Here is a 20,049-nt window from a genome sequence, read left to right on the forward strand (position 1 = left end):
GAAACATGTTGCTTTGACAAACCCCCCCCGTGAACTCTAGTAAGTAGGACCTCTGACCCTGACACAATCACCGCTTTAGCAGTCACAGAGACAGAACCTTTATAGGACATCTAGACAAAGAGAGCAAATCTATTTTTGTACAAATGTAATTTTATCCCTTGCTTATGAATGACCCCCCCACCCCCCACCCCATTTCCTTCTGTGGGCTGTTGTATACATTTGTGTAAATTTTTATTTTAAATTGAAAGAAATTCAAATCAGAGCGTTCTAAAATGGAGTGTGTAAGTGGTGACGTCAGCTTTCAACTGTACTTTGCCTTTTTGTTTTCATTTGCCATCTCAAAGAGATGGGATTGTTCTCTCATTATATTTTGTCTTATTTTTAAAGAAATGGAAAAAAAGTCATCTGTTCTTTGTGGGTTGTTCTTTGATGTTTGTCTTTAATGCAAATTGAAATATATATATATTAAAAGTCAAAAATATGAATTTATTGCTGTGTTTTCTTTTTACGTTTCCCAAAGCAAAACATAAAATCCCCCAAAATATATTATAATTTCCAGAATAATATTTCTATCATTTACAAAGTTATTTCTGTTATTTATTCAATTGTCAAGTGAGGTTATTTATTAGAAAAGCAGGATTTCAAATGGGAAAGGGAAACACACACACACAAACACAATAGCACAAATACTCTAATCTTAATTACAACTAAATTGACAAAGTAATTGCAGTTATCCCCCCTTCTGCATAAATATCGGTAACCTATGATACATATATTGGCATATATGGCTTTCAAATCTTTAAAAATGGCATACATTTGCCTTTCAAACATTTGTTAATTTGTTTAAAGTATTTGTTCATCCAAAAATAAAAACTCAGTCATTGTTTACTCACCCCTGTGTTATAACACCATATTAATTACTTTTTCTTAACACAAAGGGAATTGTGAAAAAAAATAATAATAATAATAATTCAGTGATGTCATACAATGACAGTTTACGGTGACCACATCTTCAAACTTCAAAAGGACACACAAGTATAATTCAGAAGTCTAATGCATTATTGTATGTGACTCATGTCTTGTTAAGAAGGAATACGATCAGGTTTGGTGAGAAACGACACGAAATCGAATGTATTATTTAGTTAAAATCTACGTTGGTCTCCTGTGCGCGTTCATGAGACATACTGCACGCGAGTTTTAGAGCTCTCTGCATGAGGGCAGAACACTGACTGCAGCTCCTCGTGAGATGGGGAGTTCAAGCGAAAACTAGTTTTTTCTCTCTCGCTTCAACAGAAAACACAACATGGATGCACACAAACCAGAGAAGAGAACTTACAAAGTGCCTGAAGTGTTTGCAGTCGAAAAATAGATGCATTTCAAGCCTTATTGGTTTGAACCAGAGTCCTCCATCAAACAGCGAATGGGCTGAAGGTAGCTACAGTCACACCATGTCCTACTCAGACACCAAACGACGTGCAATAAAAGTTATCTTTTGTATGTTAATCAGAGTTTTTGTCCTTAAGAGCTGCGACGGGTGACGGGACATTCTGTCAATCATTGGTTTCTATATTTGAACTGGCAGTCTGGCACCCGTCCAAAATCATTCTGATAACATTATATTGAATCCAGTATCTCACTTGCCGCTTAAAACTACTCGTTTTGGCAGAGAATGTTACACTTATACACCTACCGACTCTTTTCGCAAAGGTCCCTTGGGCGGAAGACACACATTCATAATGGAGAAGAGGTCACAGACATTCCTGCATTTGGGAGTCCTGTTGAAGCGAAACATAACGAGTTTTCGCTTGAACGTAAGAAAGTTGTACACATCTGGGATGGCATGAGGGTGAGTAAATGATGAGAGAATTTTCATTTTTGGGCGAACTAGCCCTTTAAGCATTGTAATAGGGTAGGACAGTTGTCAATCCCTTTAGCCTTTACAAAAAGAACCTAACATTTCTATCATAAAATATATATATATATATATATATATATATATATATATATATATATATATATATATATTTTTTTTTTTAAGTTATTGGCTTTCAAAGCTGGGACACAAATACAGAGGTCCTGAAAATATATTTGGTAGATAAAAAAAAAAAAAAAAAAAGTACGAATTTCTGTGTATTATATATCAAGTTTTATTTTGCAGATATATAGCACAAACATACTTTCAAAGCAAAATATTTCACAAAAGAAGTGTATTAGGTTTAAAATGATAACAATTTCTACATTTTCTGGTTGTGGAACATGTCCATAGAAACACTGACATGAGCAAAAGTCAATGAAAGTAAAAAGTTACTTCTGAAAAGTTCTAGAATTATTTGTTTGCAGACGCCACATGGTTCAATGTAATGTTATGTAATGCAATGAAATTCATTTTGACTCAAGTGTCCAAAAACTCTTTTGAGTTAATGTATATTTTAAATCTTTTTATTTATAGTATAAGCTGATAAACTTGTGGCATTAGAAAAGCTCTCTTCATGAATGTTCACAGAACATGCCAGTCTATGTGCACTGCACTATTTTAACCAAAGGTGCATGTATGCATGCATTACCCATTTCAGATAAATATAAAGTCAACTATGTTGTAATTATTTGCATGGTATGGTTTTAATGACAACACATACAGGTAAAAAAAATTTTTTTATTGAGTCACAGGTCAAGTCCAAAGTGACAATGCAATACAGATAGAATTCCTCATGCGGCCCTTGAAATCACTGCAGTGCACTAAAAATCCAACCAAGAACAAAGGAACAGAGAGAGTCCAGTGGCTGGTTTAATACCAAACCGTCATCCATGTTAAGCAGGTGTAAAAAAAAAAAAAACACTGTACTATCAGCTACTTGAGACACAGTTAATAAGACCACAGAACAGAGGTAAACATTTCAAAGAACAGATAAGCTGCAAGTAATGTCCAAAACGTAAGGTACATAAAACATATCAAGGCTCTAACACCCAAACACTGCATTTGGTCACAAGATATAAGGTTATGGCATGATTGGTACAAAACAGTCCTCTTCCTCCCACAAACCTTGCTTATGTTGAGTAATCGAAACCAAATAACAACAGTTGGAGACAGTGTTTTTTTAAACCAATTTATAAGGTCATTACTGTGCAAGTAAAAAGGTAAGATGTTTCATTATAAGAATTGACTGTGACTTAAAATAGATACTTGTAATCTATTAAGGTTCCTAATGTCAATTGTGAGCCCTCAATCTCTACAATTTGCATTTAATAATACTCATCAACGATGAAGAACTCTATATCTTTAAAAGGAATAATTTGATCATTTCTTACTTACCATCATGTTGTTCCAAACCAGAATTTCCACAGCATAAAGCCACTCATACAGGTTTAGAACAACATGAGGATGAGTAAATGATAGCAGCATGTTCATTTTTGGCTGACCTATCCTTTTAAGCTTTGACCAAACCACTTCATCCCCGATCTATAATACAGTTTAATTTCTCATAAGCACCAAAACTGACGAACTGTGGATCTTTGATAATGTGTGTTAAGAAGATATATTTACAGAAACAGAGCTGCAGGAATATAGTGAATTTTCCCTAATCTACTTTTGGCATATACTTAACTGCAATAAGCCTCTATGACCAAAGAGAAAGTAGTTGTATTGTTAGCACTGCCTAGACAACATTAAGCCACTGAAAACCATAAATAATGTCTGACAACTAGCTTTGCACCTATAACATAATGAATCGTTTAATTGCTGCTTTAACATTCACATGTTTTGTGCTGTACAGAAATATGTGAAATAGTGGAGTGGCACCATTCTAAGCACATCCCAACCAGACAACACATTTCATGTGTGGAGTTTTGATTTGACATTGTCAAGTAACAATTTTGTTGGTATTTGGGACACCCACTCCAGGCTTAGAACATTCTTTTAGGCAAATGATGGACTGGAGCTTTAAAACCCTCATATACAATTACCTTGGGAATGCCACATATACAGAAACAAATTTGTAATTCTCAGAACATTGTGTTAAAATGGCCACTTTAAGTCGACCAAGGCTTGTGCCCAAGGCTTTTTTCCTGGCTTGAAGTAGTATACAATTCACCATTGGACAAAAAGTGTCACTCTACATCTTACAAAGCAGAAAAAACAAACAAAAACAAGACAGGAAAGCTTGCATTGTTCTAATAGATCGGTGAAGAAACAAAGCTGCTTTGATTTACAGGTCAAGCCAACAGTTCATAAGTTTGCTGGATGTGAGCAGTGGAAATGCTGGCTTAAACTGAAGATGAACGAGGGCTTACGTAAGGCAGGGAGAAAGTGAAATTTTAGTGCACGTGAGCTGAGAAAAGGGGTTGCTGGTTTAGGAGTGGGTATCTCTGGGTTGGGCACGTTGCAGTCCTCTTTCCAAGCCTTGATGTCAGAATGAGCGGACCAGCGTGACATTTCAAAATAACCCCCCCCGCCAATGAACAGTACAAAATTAAAAAAATAACAATAAAGTAAAATAAGCTTTAGGCTTAGCAATCGCTCTTCCAAAGTTTGATCGTTTTGTCATTTTCTAGTGCTGCTGATGCAATGATGTTTTCTGTAGGGTGGCAGGCGGTTGAGATAACCACATCTAGATGGAAATAGATATGAGATAAGAATATTTTCTAAAGCTATTAGATCATGCGTGACTTGTGCCTTTTTACATGCCTAAATGACAAAGCAGTTTTTGACCTGACCAGCTGTGATGAGTGACATGTGACTTCGGCAACATCAAATATATAACCCCCTACCTGTGTGCCCCTGTAGTTTTTGTACGATCTCCTTGGTTTGAAGGTTCCAGATATAGACCATGTTGTCCTCTGAGCCAGACACAATCCACTGAGACAAGGAAAACAACTTTTAAAAACCCTTCCTTCAATGCATTAGCAGTTGTACCTCATTTATATTGTGTATAATACATTTATAATAATATATATTTTTTAATTTACAATCATTTTGTACTACAGGGAATGATCATTTAAATTATAAGCATGTTTACTGTCTGTAATTGGTGTGATGTGCCTAACAACAAGTTAGTATAGTTTGAAGAATACATACCTTTCCACCAGTGACGGAGAAATTTGCAAATATGCAGTACTTCTCGTTTTTATGACCGGTGTATGTTTTCAAACACTAAACAGATGAGAAGCATGCCAATTAAGCATTGTTTTAATTTATTTAAAAACAAACAAAAACATTTTTTTTTTTTACCTTTCCTTTGCTGTAGTCCCAAAGCTTCAAAGTGCTAAAATAGAAAGAAAACACATATTTATTTTCAAAAGGCCACGGACAACTACACATGGTTTCAAAACAGCTTAAAAGGCTCAGAACAACAGAAAGTCTATGGCTCACTTATCCAGTGTGGCTGCCAAGATGTATTTGCCATTGGGAGAGAACTTCACAAATGACACAGGTGGGTTGTCATCATCTGAGAAATATGTGCATAGTTATATTACACACACACACACACACACACACACACACACACACACACACACAGCTGTGGAAAAGTATTTGGCCCTATCCTGATTTCTTCTGTTTTTGTGAGAGTCATACTAAATTGCTTCAAAAATTCAAACAAAATCTAACATAAAACAGGCAAAATACAACACAAAATACAGATTTTAAAATTATAAAATAACTTATTGAAGCAAAAAAGTTTGGGGCCGAACTGGCGCTGGACGAAATGGGGCAAATGGGCCACGATAAGATGAAATGAGCCACCGCGTTATGCAGAATGGGCCACAAAATGGCACTGCTATATGCCTAACTGTACGGTTTTCCAATGTTTGATAAGCATTTTAATAACGCATCTGGATCATACAGTCCGGTGATAAAAATAAAGCGGCAAATAGACATGCGCAGTTGTAACCTCCGCTAATGCACCTGTATGGCTCTGTAGATGGACACACTCCACCTGTGTTTCACATGGGTTGACGTTCTATAGAGAGAAGCTGTCCCATTAACTGTTAGTATGTTAAATCAGTTGATATCACAGTTCTGCAAACATTAGTTGGCAAAATGGCAATCGGAGAAGCTCCTGTGTCATTTAAGTCTCCTGTCTGGGAACTTTTTCTTTATGCAGTTAATTACTGTAATTGTCAAAAAACTTCAAAAAAACTGGCACTTATTAATACATCACTCGACGCAAGTGCCATATACTGGTAATACACCAATATTTGATTAGCTATTTATGCTAACATCACCCAAGGATATATAGCGTGCAGTGCACACATAGCCGCAGGTGAACCCCAAACTGCACACAGGCACACTCCCTTTCTGTCTTTAAGCAGACACTCTAGTTTGGACAGACATCAAACAAGAACTAAAGCACTTGGAGTGTTCATGGCAAAAGTTATGATGCCCTTACTCCATTGATGAAGATGTGGGATTTCCACGTATGATTAAAATACTCGAGTCCCGTTACATCATCCATTCTTGTATTCAGTTTAATAGTTTATTTCTTCTATAGTGACAGATTCTGAATGTTGAATATACATTGAGTTAAGTTTAAAATGCATTTTATGTTGATGCATGTAGCGTAATGATGCAGGTATTAAGTTAAAATGTTGAGATAGTAACAAGAGAAAGTTATTTTTTTAGTTAAGGACCCTAACGAAAATTAACAATGGTTTTTCTATAGTAATATTGTAGTAACATGACTCAAGTAACATTGACTGCTATAACCATTGTTTTCTTGGCAGAAATCATAATTTTGATACAATTAACCATTGTTTTACAATAGTAATACTGTAGTTTCCATATAGTAACCATGATTTTAATATAGTATTGTAACCATGACAATAACCATGTTAAATTTGTGGTTACTATGATTTTACTACAGATACAAATATAAAACCATGGTGATTTGTAGACTGCAATGGACTGGCGACCTGTCCATGGTGTCCCCCGCCTTTCGCCCAATGTTAGCTGGGATAGGCTCCAGCCCCCCGCGACCCTGTACACAGGATAAGCGGTTGACGATGGATGGATGGATGGTGATTTGTAGTGAGGGCAAATCTCTTGAAGTGTCTGTTACCAAATAGAATATTTTTACTTTGGATTTGGCAGTAATACCCCCAACATAAATACTGAGCCGTACCAAAACTGTGATCCTAAAACCGTAACAAACCAAACCAAAATTTCTGTTGCTGTGAATAGCTAAACGAGTAAAATATGACTGGATTTCCAAAAGGCAAAAACTTAAAGATGAAAAATGTATTTAATATTTTAAGCAATATTGTTTTTTATTTCCATCTTTTACAGTTTCAAAATAACAAAAAAGGAAAAGGGCCCAAAGTAAAAGTTTGGTCACCCTGCATGGTCAACACTTAACACCCCCTTTGACAAGTATCAAAGCTTGAATATGCTTTTTGTAGCCAGCTAAGTGTCTTTAAATTCTTGTTTGGAGGATTTTTGCTCATTCTTCCTTGCAAAAGGCTTCTAGTTCTGTGAGATTCTTTGGCCATCTTGCATACACTGCTCTTTTGAGGTCCATCCACAGATTTGCTGTTTTTTTATGCTTAGTTTGGGGGACTGTGAGGGCCAGGGCTAAACCTTCAGCTTGCGCCTCTTATCCTGTTGTAGAAGCAATCCTCTTTTCATCTTCACCTTTGCTCATTGAGGCCAAAAAAATTATATTTTAACTTCAGTCCACAGGACTTGTTTTCAAAATGCATCAGGCTTGTTTAGATGTTCATTTGCAAACTTCATACACTGAATTTTGTGGCGAGGATGCAGGAAAGATTTTCTTCTCATGACTCAACCATGAAGGTGTTGCTGCACATTAGAACAGTGCACCGATATGGGTTTTTTTTAATGGCCGATGTCCAGAGAACAGGGTGGCTGATAGGCCAATACAATGCCACTATATCACACAATATAATATATTAAATAATGAACATAAAATTGTTAAAAAAAATAAAAATTTTTGCACTACATTTACTCAATTTCACACAAAACTAAAAAATAATATTGTGTTTTAAATGGTAGATAGCAGTTTTTTCTGATTTCTGTTTAGTCATCAAATGTAATTTATTTGCACATGTAGAAATTGTTAATATTTCAGGAAGAAGGAAATAACAGTACACACAGTAGTTCAGCAACAATGGATGGCATGTCCACGTTAGCAATCGCATTTTCTCAAAAAATACCAAATTAACCCATTGTACATACAGTATATAGTGAATAAGACATTTACTTATAGCACACGTGAAGTGCTTTTACTTTGAGATGCATCAGAATAGTTGGTAGCTGACTTGCTACCTTATCAGATAATGGCTTAATTGACATCTGTTCTGAATAATGGAACTCTTAAGGAAACTGGTCTTTGAACTGTTTGAAAAGCACTTTATTTTTCATCCTACCTCCATAGGCATCATTTTCCTTGTTTTCGACGCAGCCTTGAAGTTGCACTCACATACTCCTGCGGATCCACCGCAAGTCTCAATCACCTGACAGTTTAAACGGCCTGGATCGCCTACTTGGATTGACACAGACTGACCATCATGAATCAGAGGAACTTTTGATCCTGATCCTGACGTTTTTGTTTCTGGCTGATGGAATACGCGCTTCAGAGGAAGATGTTAGATGAGCGCTTGACGGGAAGAAAACACTGGATTTTCATGAGGTTCGTGAATGACATCTGTTTAAATGAGATACCTGCATATTTGCAAATGGTATACACTGTAATACGAGTTTTATTGATATTTGGCTTTTATCATTAGAAAAGATACTGGGAACTGTTAATGTGAGACTGTTAGAATATGTGCTTCAGAGGAATATACAGTTGAAGTCAGAAGTTTACATACACTTAGGTGTAAGACATTAACTCCACAGGAGTTAAGTCTTACTCCTCGTTTAGGACACCTACTTTGTGCATGACATGAATAATTTCTCCAGTTGTTTACAAACAGATGTTTTACTTTTAATTGACTATATAAAAATTCTAGTGGGTCAGAAGTTGACAAGTTAACTGTGCCTTTAGGCAGCTTAGAAATACCAGAAAAGTATGTCAAGCCTTTAGGCATTTAGCTTCAGATAGGCTAACTGGAGTCAATTGAGGTGTACCTGTGAATGCATTTTAAGGCCTACCTTCGAACTCAGTGCCTCTTTGCTTGACATCATGGGATAATCAAAAGAAATCAGCCAAGACCTCAGAAAATAAATGATGGACATCCACTGGTGCACTTCACAATATAGATGGCATCATGAGGAAGGAAAATAATGTGGATATATTGAAGCAACATCTCAAGACATCAGCCAGGAAGTTAAAGCGTGGTCGCAATGGGTCTTCCAAATGGACAATGACCCCAAGCATACCTCCAAAAGTTGTGGCAAAATGGGTTAAGGACAACAAAGTCAAGGGATGTGCGAGCAAGGAGGCCTACAAATCTGTCTGTTACACCGGTTCTGTCTGGAGGAGTGGGTCAAAATTCCAGCAACTTATTGTGAGAAGCTTGAGTAAGGCTACCCAAAATGTTTGACCCAATTTAAACAATATAAAAAGGCAATGCTACCAAATACTAACAAAGTGTATATAAACTTCCGACACACTGGAAATGTGATGAAAGAAATAAAAGCTGAAATAAATAATTTACTCTACTATTATTCACATTCTTAAAATATAGTGATCCTAACTGACCTAAGACAGGGAATGTTTTCTACGATTAAATGTCAGGAATTGTGAAAAACTGAGTTTAAATGTATTTGTCTAAGGTGTATGTAAACTTCTGACATCAACTGTATATGAGCGCTCCTCAGGATGATGGATCTGCTGGAGTTGTTTGAGTTTGGTTTATTACATCTGTTTAAACGAGATATGTGCATATTTACAGACGGTATATGATATTAGTTTTATTGATATTTGCATTTTTATCATTAGACAAGAAAGTTAAAAGTTACAGGGAACTGTTTAGAAGAGATAGGGAGAATGAAACAGGCGAGCACGTTAACATTATGAGCTCAAACGCGTCTGCTGCGGCTCTGATATCCGGATTGTTTAAATGACACCGTGTTGCACACTGGTCTATTACTGTATAAACATACTGGCACATAACAACAAAACTAACCATGACTGGTTGTTTACATGTCTCATAAGCTTCACATGCTAGCAGGCGATTCTTGGCTCCCTCAAGAAACAAATCGGCCACAGGAAAATTAACAATAAATCTAACAGTAATGACAGTACATGGCCAAAGTTTAGAAATGTAAAACACTTGAGACATCAAGTTAATTTTAAGTGCATAAAACATTATCAGCATTACAAACATTAATGATAAAAAATAAATAAATAAAAACAACGTTACCTTGTTAAAAGCTTTCATCTAAAAACACTGAAACACTTTTAACCCTTACTGATAATCCATCGCCTATTCTAAAGATGAGGTGCAAGATATTATCTTTTGAACAGCCGGAATATTCTAAAAGAGCAGAATATGTTTAAATGGCATAATTCCAACGAGTCAGACAAGGAACAATTGTGTCAACAGTAGAGTGATGGACTTAGTTCTGAATTGCTGCACATTTTGCAGCTGAACTATTGTGTACCCTGTGGGCAGGACACTTAGAGATGGCATCCACTAGATCCTTTGAAGCAATTAAATTTAATGTGTGAGCTGCACACCATTGGTGAGGTAGTAAGAATATATATATATATTTAATACATATCTAGTTCAATTTAAGTGCTTAAAACAAAATAATTTTTACATGAACAAACCGTAATGAACCTGAAATCAACAGAAATGACAATGCTAGTTCAAAGCTAACAGCTTGCTTACTTAAACGCTTACTTTTAACCTTTACTACTTAGTAATATTCCTGTTGTTACGTAAAAGGAGCACATGCTTAAAATGTCATCTCTGAGACTATTGCACTTCGGGGTAAGAATATGATGACATTGATATGAAAATTATAAATTTTTAAAATGATTATTAACAATTAACTGCCGTTATCTTGTTAATATGTAATAATGTAATTTAATCCCATTTAAAAGTACTTGATCTTTTAATATGATTAAGTAATCCAGATTACATATAATGTTACTGCCCAGCACTGCTTGCTTATCACCTGTAAACACTCTTTCACTGACATAAAGTGTTCTCACCAGTGTCAAAAGCGAAATTGCACGAGAGAGACCCAGCATGTGCGTGATAGAGACTTAACAGCAGCCAAAAAATATAAATGTTTAGGAATTTTAAATTCAGCTAATTAAACTTCAGCATTCAATTTGTTTTATATCTGTATGCACAGTGTCTTATAATGGATTGGCAATGTCCACTTCAGTTGCCATACCAATAAATCTTGATATGAATTGAGTATGCCCAATCGATTATATTATTAAAAAAGGCCACTGTAAAAAGCCAGAAAATTTTTCCCAACTTTTTATTAATGCATGGCCAACTAATTTTAAAGGCATGTATGCATTTACTTGTATCAAAGATTTATACCTGTAAAAATGTGTCCAATTAACTAAATGTACCGTACAAATTTAAATAAAATAAATTGAGTCAAAGCATAAATTAAATTTATAAAAATATTATATTTTAATGTACCATAATGAATCACAGAAACCTGTGCAATTAATTAGTTACAAAATTGTAATATATATATATACACACACACACACACACACACATACTAGGGCTGTGAATCGACTACAATTTTTTAAGTAATTATGTATATAATATACATACACACACACACACAGTATATATAGTATACATAATGGCTTCTTGCTGCACATTTATTTACATCTCTTGTTAGCTGTCAATTAAATATGGATTGCTGCTCTATCCATAACTTTAAAACTTAAAAAATGTACTTTTGTGTTGATGACTGGTTGACTTACCGATGAGTGTTTTAAGGCACTGGCCTGATGCTGTGTCCCAGATACGACTGTTCAAAAATAACAGTGTATAATTGTAAGATATTTATACCTGAGATCTCTATACATCATTCAAACAACAAGTTCATGGCCAAGTTTACTCACCAAAGTCCATCATAACTGCTGGACACAATCAATGAGCCATCTCTATTGAAATGAACCTAAAACAAAATAAATAGATTTTTACATTAATAAGGTCACTGGGAATGGTTAAATACAGTCTATTTTCCACATTTCACAGTTGTGAAGGTTTTCTGATGGGAAACACTAGGGTCAGTTCAGGTCAGAAAGACTTACTGCCGAGACAGGGTCAGAGTGTGCGGGTAGGGTCTTTAGGCATTTCCCCGTTTTAACATCCCAGATCCTCACGCTCTCGTCAAACTGCAGGTGAGAATTGTTCACATTTACATATGTCTGAATTAACATCATTTTATGCAATACGAGAAATTTCACCTTGGTGAATAAATTATTCAGCAACATAATTGCAGAACCGTTTAAAAAATCCTTAACACATTATTTGGAAATATACCATTTGTAGCAAAAATTAACAATATCATTGACCACGTTTACATGCACTAAAGGAAACAGTTTATCCAGGGTTTTGGTACAAAGCGCCGTTCTGAAACATGAAGTAAATGAGCAAGCCGTTTTCTTTACACTGCTTAAGGGATTAAGAGTGGTTTAACACACCTGGTTTTCTCCCGAAGAACGCAGCTTATGTGGCCATGTAAACACATAAGCAGCATTCTTACAGGTTTTTGAGAAGTGTGAATGTGCGAAAACCGACTGGATAACAAACATCATAGGATGAAGCCCAACATTAAGCCATCACAGCAGAAAGAATTCAACATTTCTGGGACTACAGCGGGAAAAGCGCATACACTATACGTAAACTAAACCCATTTATACACACCCATGTCAAAAGTAAAATGAGGGGGAAAACACAGTTCACATGCTGTTACACTTGAACTGATGCCACAGTATACAATCCCCAACTCAAACTTCATAATAACAGCAAAATACCACATTGTTTTTTATTCCATACAGTTGTATGTAGGGTAGCAATATTCCCAGATAGCAATGGGTTTTGGCTGAACTCATTGGTGAAGCAGCTCAGATTATGAGCCCAGGCCAAGAGAGCTTATAAGAGAGCAAGTACCAAACGGCCAAGTACCTCCACCAACTGTAAGGGGCTGTTCACACCAAACGCTTTTGCAACCATCCATTTGTTTATGTAAACAAGTGCTAGATGAACGTCTTTGTTTTGCTTTGCTATGTTTTTATTTATTCAGCGTCTTGTGCAGGATCTATTTTTTTAGATGCGGTCTAATTAAAAAGAACTTTAAACAGCATCTTGAGACATTTGCTATCTGTTAAACTGTGTTTGTTGTCTAGCATTTTTTAGCTCAAGAATGCGATCGATTTAATCCAAATCGGCAAATACAGTTGGATACAATTATAGAAATCTACATCATGTTTGTGCATCATCCATAGGGAATTTGCAAGCGTGGTATATTACCAGCCTTTATGAATTTTCTTAATTTTGCTTGGCCGATAGGTTACTAATCTAAAAGAGGAGAAAGAAGTACTATAACTCACCTATACTGTTTCTCCAATGTGCACGGAGATGTTTGTAATTTTTCGTGCCACAAGTCTTTTTATTTACACAATGAATATTTGCTTGTTGTAGCTCATTATTACTGTAGGGTACCTCCCACATTTGCATTCAATCTCAACAGCTGTAATTGTCTGTATTTGTGATCAAGCCTTATTCTATGCCTATTTGACCAAATCCATCTTTCTTGTAAATGTTAGCCTATGCTCGTGATGGAGTGGTATTGTAGCAATGGAAAAGCTTTTGTCCCGACTTCCAGAGAAAAAATTAAAAATTAAATCTCCTCCGTGGTGGGCAAATTTTGCCGTTTCACTTCTATTCCGCAACACTCCCATTACTTGAGTCATGTTCACTGATCGTGATGATTGGGACCACAGTCGGCTACGATGTACAGTGGGTACGGAAAGTATTCAGACCCCCTTAAATATTTCACTCTTTGTTACACTCACCTAAAGGATTATTAGGAACACCTGTTCAATTTCTCATTAATGCAATTATCTAATCAACCAATCACATGGCAGTTGCTTCAATGCATTTAGGGGTGTGATCCTGGTCAAGACAATCTCCTGAACTCCAAACTGAATGTCAGAATGGGAAAGAAAGGCGATTTAAGCAATTTTGAGCGTGGCATGGTTGTTGGTGCCAGACGGGCCGGTCTGAGTATTTCACAATCTGCTCAGTTACTGGGATTTTCACGCACAACCATTTCTAGGGTTTACAAAGAATGGTGTGACAAGGGAAAAACATCCAGTATGCGGCAGTCCTGTGGGCGAAAATGCCTTGTTGATGCTAGAGGTCAGAGGGAGAATGGGCCGACTGATTCAAGCTGATAGAAGAGCAACTTTGCCTGAAATAACCACTTGTTACAACCGAGGTATGCAGCAAAGCATTTGTGAAGCCACAACATGCACAACCTTGAGGCGGATGGGCTACAACAGCAGAAGACCCCACCGGGTTCCACTCATCTCCACTACAAATAGGAAAAAGAGGCTACAATTTGCAAGAGCTCACCAAAATTGGACAGTTGAAGACTGGAAAAATGTTGCCTGGTCTGATGAGTCTCGATTTCTGTTGAGACATTCAGATGGTAGAGTCAGAATTTGGCATAAACAGAATGAGAACATGGATCCATCATGCCTTCTTACCACTGTGCAGGCTAGTGGTGGTGGTGTAATGGTGTGGGGGATGGTTTCTTGGCACACTTTAGACCCCTTAGTGCCAATTGGGCATCGTTTAAATGCCACGGCCTACCTGAGCATTGTTTCTGACCATGTCCATCCCGTAGAATTAAGGCAGTTCTGAAGGCGAAAGGGGGTCAAACACAGTATTAGTATGGTGTTCCTAATAATCCTTTAGGTGAGTTTGCAGCCATTTGCTGAAATCATTTAAGTAAATTTTTTTCCCTCATTATTGTACACACAGCACCCATATTGACAGAAAAACACAGAATTGTTGACATTTTTGCACATTTATTAAAAAAGAAAAACTGAAATATCACATGGTCCTAAGTATTCAGACCCTTTGTTCAGTATTTAGTAGAAGCACCATTTTGATCTAATACAGCCATGAGTCTTTTTGGGAAAGATGCAACAAGTTTTTCACAAATGGATTTGGGTATCCTCTGTCATTCCTCCTTGCAGATCCTCTCCAGTTCTGTCAGGTTGGATGGTAAACGTTGGTGGACAGCCATTTTCAGGTCTCTCCAGAGATGCTCAATTGGGTTTAAGTCAGGGCTCTGGCTGGGCCATTCAAGAACAGTCACAGAGTTGTTGTGAAGCCACTCCTTCGTTATTTTAGCGGTGTGCTTAGGGTCATTGTCTTGTTGGAAGGTGAACCTTCGGCCCAGTCTGAGGTCCAGAGCACTCTGGAGAAGGTTTTCGTCCAGGATATCCCTGTACTTGGCCGCATTCATCTTTCCCTCGATTGCAACCAGTCGTCCTGTCCCTGCAGCTGAAAAACACCCCCACAGGATGATGCTGCCACCACCATGCTTCACTGTTGAGACTGTATTGGACAGGTGATGAGCAGTGCCTGGTTTTCTCCACACATACCACTTAGAATTAAGGCCAAAAAGTTCTATCTTGGTCTCATCAGACCAGAGAATCTTATTTATCACCATCTTGGAGTCCTTCAGGTGTTTTTAAGCAAACTCCATGCGGGCTTTCATGTGTCTTGCACTGAGGAGAGGCTTCCGTCGGGCCACTCTGCCATAAAGCCCCGACTGGTGGGTGGCTGCAGTGATGGTTGACTTACTACAACTTTCTCCCATCTCCCGACTGCATCTCTGGAGCTCAGCCACAGTGATCTTTGGGTTCTTCTTTACATCTCTCACCAAGGCTCTTCTCCCCCGATAGCTCAGTTTGGCCGGACGGCCAGCTCTAGGAAGGGTTCTGGTCATCCCAAACGTCTTCCATTTAAGGATTATGGAGGCCACTGTGCTCTTATGAACCTTAAGGGCAGCAGAAATTTTTTGTAACCTTGGCCAGATCTGTGCCTTGCCACAATTCTGTCTCTGAGCTCTTCAGGCAGTTCCTTTGACCTCATGATTCTCATTTGCTCTGTGAGCTGTAAGGTCTTATATAGACAGGTGTGTGGCTTTCCTAATCAAGTCCAATCAGTATAATCAAACACAGCTGGACTCAATTGAAGGTGTAGAACCATCTCAAGGATGATCAGAAGAAATGGACAGCACCTGAGTTAAATATATGAGTGTCACAGCAAAGGGTCTGAATACTTAGGACATGTGATATTTCAGTTTTTCTTTTTTAATAAATGTGCAAAAATGTCAACAATTCTGTGTTTTTCTGTCAATATGGGGTGCTGTGTGTACAATAATGAGGAAAAAAAATGAACTTAAATGATTTTAGCAAATGGCTGCAATATAACAAAGATTGAAAAATGTAAGGGGGTCTGAATACTTTCCGTACCCACTGTATATCGTGCAGTCTGACATAACGTTGCACAGTGTGCCATGGCGATATCAATGCGTTCATATCGTACAGTCTGACAAGCAAGAATCATAAAGGACTATTAGAAATCGTACAGTGTGCACCCGCCTTTACACACATTCACCTGCTTCTGCGTTGCAAAATAAGGTGAATATGTGGGTAAAGAGTAAGGCGCTTATACAAAGGATGCAAACGGAAATGCCACTTTCTCGCAATAAGGTACTTTCTTTAAATAAGCCGCTTTCTGGTGTCCATGTAAATGCAGACTAATCATAAAAAGAACAACATGAAATAAACCAGCCATTAGAAACAAGTGTTCACAAATGGCAGAATCATAAGAACAACAACATAATATAAACCAGCCATTAGAAACAAGTGTTCACAAATGGCAGACTAGTTCCTGTTAACAATAGTAAACAATCAGTCTCAAGCAACAACAGCCAGTATGGTGACCAAACAAAACCCAATGGACTTACAGATCCTGATACGATGAGATTGGACTGAGGGTTGAAGTTGCAACAAAAGACATAGTTGCTGTGGCCCTTCAGCGTTTTCAAACATTTGCCCTGGTTATGCAAAACAAGAGAAAGGGAAAAAGCCTATGAAAAACACAACCATTATGATAAACTGTCCTGTCATAAACAATTTCTTATTACAGTGTATCTGCAAATAATAGCTCTAACATAAAAGGCTGTTAAGGAGTCAGAAATCCTCTGTATATTCACGGTGTTTGATCTCAAAAGTTGCTTTACATTTACATATTCAGAAACTCAGTTTGTCATGTTCTGCTGACTTACAGAGCTCACATCCCAGATCTTCAGGGTCTTGTCGTCAGAAGCGGAGACCAGGAGGTTGGAGTCTGAGGACCAGGCCACATCCGAGATGCCCTGCAGATGAGAGAAAAATCAAGTCTCTTGACTCCCTCTATAAAATATCAGCAGCATAACCCAGAGATCATGGATCTTTTAAAGAACTCACAAGTTTGTGTCCAGATATCGTCTTCTCGAACTTCCCATCATATGCTCCCCATATTTTAATCAGCTTATCAGCAGCTGAATGAGGGGAAAAAATTACTGTTCAACTACAAGTTCAACGTCACAGAATTTAGGTTTATATAAGTTTACAAGTTACTTACATGAACTGGCGAGCCACTCCCCACTTGGACTGAACTTGACGGAAGAGACTGCTTTTGTATGGCCAGCCAATGTGAATTTCAAAGTGTAGTTTGGCTTTGCAGGTGCTAACTACATAAGCGTTAGAAAATATGAAATGTGCTTCAATAAAAGGCAACAGTAAAGGAGCACCGACATACTCACAAACCATATTAGACGTATCTCGGTAGTTGTGCTTGGGGCAGTATAATGGTATACGGGCTAGAAACCACTATGGTTAGGCCTCTGTAGACTTGGGATGTGTTCTTTACCTTACTTTGGCTGGCAGAGGCAGCTGATGCCGGTTGTGTTTTAGTAGCCTCTGTGTCTGGTTTCTTCTCCTCAGTTGCCATGGTGACCAAATTGGAGAGATTAGGTTTATAGAAGTTCCACGTCAGCTTGTCGACCGAATTGAGAGTTGACCAAATTGAGAAGTAATTGTAGGAGCTGGTATGATGTAGTCCTGTAATTGGGAAGACATACACATATTATATTGTTTGATGCCATATCTACATCCAAGAATATTTTTCATGGCAAGAACAAGGTGAGAGAAAGGATCACTATACTCTTTAATATGCAAGCTGATGAATTGGTTAATCAATTTAAAAGAGATATGTGCTGATATGTGTAGACAAATGCACATTGCAAATGCTGTATACTAGCCACCCAAACCCAATATTTTGTTGTTAGCATGTGTTTGAGGAGGAAAACAACATATGGACTACAATTACCATGACAATATCACAAAACTCGTCTCATCTCCATGAGATATTTACTCTGCAGAAACAATCACACACATAAATCATCTGGATAAACACTGAAGCTAAAACCTAGATATCATTTAAAGAGGTCTTGTATGTGTCAGAGGGGACATCAGTGAAAACACCACTGTACCACATCGACTGTTAGCAGGTTAGCTGTTCGGCTATGTGAAAGACGCAGGGCCTCAGAGAAACGATGGATCATCTGCAAATCTATGCCAAAATGCACTTTACATACAATTTACACGTCTTTACGTCTTATTTCAGGGTTTTGGCGCGTTTCACTCAGTGATCCGTCCCATCCCCCATAAAATAAATGAATTACGGATTGATTGATCTCTTTTCTCTGCACACATGCCCCATACATTCAGACAACAAAAGCAGCGACAAAAATCACTCACCGGCGACTACTCAGGGGGTAATAAGAGCTGCTTTCGGATTCTGAGATAAGACCGCAGTTCTGTCTGTAAAGAGATTTATTTATTAACAATGCGACAGCCCGTTTTGATCATGAAGTGTGCAAGTGATCCGTCCTGTAGTCTATGGTAGTGGATGAGCGCCACTCCACTGCAGGCTCAGGCGGTAATGTGGCAGTGACAGCGACTGCGCATGCACAAAGCACAATGATGACTCGAGAGGGACCTTTTTTCAACGCCAAAAGTAAAACCGTAATGTTTATGAAAGGCACCAACATCACTTACAGTAATATACATGATGCTTTCTTTTTAGGGACTCATACACTCTGTTATTTGTTCTCGTATATGCAGATCTCAATGAAAGTAGTTTTGATTGTTATAAAGTTAATTATATATATAGTTATAGTTATATATATATATAAACCATTTCCACTCCTTTCCCTTTTTAAAATGTTATTATTCCAAGTCAAGTCATTTTTATACACATAATTTAAAAGCAGCTTTACACAAATGTATGCTTTCACAGAAAAAATAAGCTGTAATGTAATGTCATAATAGTGTGATTTAATGAAGAAGATTCATGTAAATTGTGCCTTAAAATAAATAATACAATTATAAATAAGTAAAATATATTAGTTTTTTGAACCCAGGTAGCACAAAACTCCATAAGATGTTGGATAATGGAGAACAATAAATTGGTGGAAACCAGGCTCACTGTGGGGGCCAGTTCCCCTCTGGCTAACAGCATGAATATAATGACAATATTACTTAGTTATGCGTAGTACAAGTCATGATTTAAAATGAGTAAACTAAGTAACTTTAGTGTTAGGGGACATTATTTGAACTAAAATATGGTGTATGTTTTGTATTCCAAACACTTGCAACAACATACAGTTTATGAAAAATAAGATTTGTAGTTGTGATTATATCCAAGTAAATTTAATAACACTAAATAAAATAACATAAGAAGAAATAAAAAAATAAAAAATGAGGAGAGAAACAATACAATTAAACAGACTATAAACATGTTAATGTTTCAACATATGCATTTCAATGTGATTAATAACTTGCTAACATTCTTACATTTCATGTAATTTTTCAATTTCCATGACCTAAACACAATTCTGTTTGGGCATTTAAAAAACAGGCTGGGTCTGGTTAAATTTAGCTTTATTAAGAAAGAAAAAAAGATTTTTGTTAAGATACAGTAATTCACAATAAATTAATTACCATTACGCTTCATGATGAATATAGCCCAGAT

The 20,049-nt window shown here is 37.1% G+C and overlaps 1 protein-coding gene and 1 long non-coding RNA gene across 2 annotated transcripts; one reads left to right on the forward strand and one right to left on the reverse strand.

Annotated features, from left to right (window-relative positions):
• Positions 1-1,292: 1,292 nt before the first annotated feature.
• On the forward strand, positions 1,293-17,401 carry LOC127628228 (uncharacterized). Its single transcript, XR_007968620.1, has 4 exons — positions 1,293-1,431; positions 1,708-1,846; positions 8,388-8,642; positions 17,260-17,401. It is a non-coding gene; the product is annotated as an uncharacterized LOC127628228 (long non-coding RNA).
• Positions 2,186-19,049, reverse strand: LOC127628226 (WD repeat-containing protein 5). The gene is made up of 14 exons (XM_052104997.1): positions 18,774-19,049; positions 17,884-18,074; positions 17,596-17,704; positions 17,439-17,512; positions 17,258-17,347; positions 16,937-17,026; positions 12,195-12,278; positions 12,003-12,058; positions 11,862-11,908; positions 5,366-5,441; positions 5,225-5,258; positions 5,072-5,146; positions 4,765-4,852; positions 2,186-4,604 (listed from the first exon to the last, which is right to left on the reverse strand). Exons 2-14 carry the CDS (start codon positions 17,962-17,964, stop codon positions 4,504-4,506), a joined length of 1,005 nt encoding a protein of 334 aa, XP_051960957.1. The 5' UTR covers positions 17,965-18,074; positions 18,774-19,049; the 3' UTR covers positions 2,186-4,503.
• Between the last annotated feature and the right edge of the window lie 1,000 nt (positions 19,050-20,049).

Source organism: Xyrauchen texanus, chromosome 34 (assembly GCF_025860055.1).
Source record: "Xyrauchen texanus isolate HMW12.3.18 chromosome 34, RBS_HiC_50CHRs, whole genome shotgun sequence".
In the NCBI taxonomy this organism is placed as follows: Eukaryota; Metazoa; Chordata; class Actinopteri; order Cypriniformes; family Catostomidae; genus Xyrauchen; species Xyrauchen texanus.

Coding starts and splice junctions, on each gene's coding strand:
- LOC127628226 (XM_052104997.1), bottom strand. CDS start 17,964: ATGGCAACTGAGGAGAAGAAACCAGACACAGAGGCTACTAAAACACAA. Junction 17,513..17,595: donor GGAGTGGCTCGCCAGTTCAT/GTAAGTAACTTG, acceptor CCCCTCATTCAG/CTGCTGATAAGCTGATTAAA. Junction 11,909..12,002: donor AGCAGTTATGATGGACTTTG/GTGAGTAAACTT, acceptor ATTTTTGAACAG/TCGTATCTGGGACACAGCAT.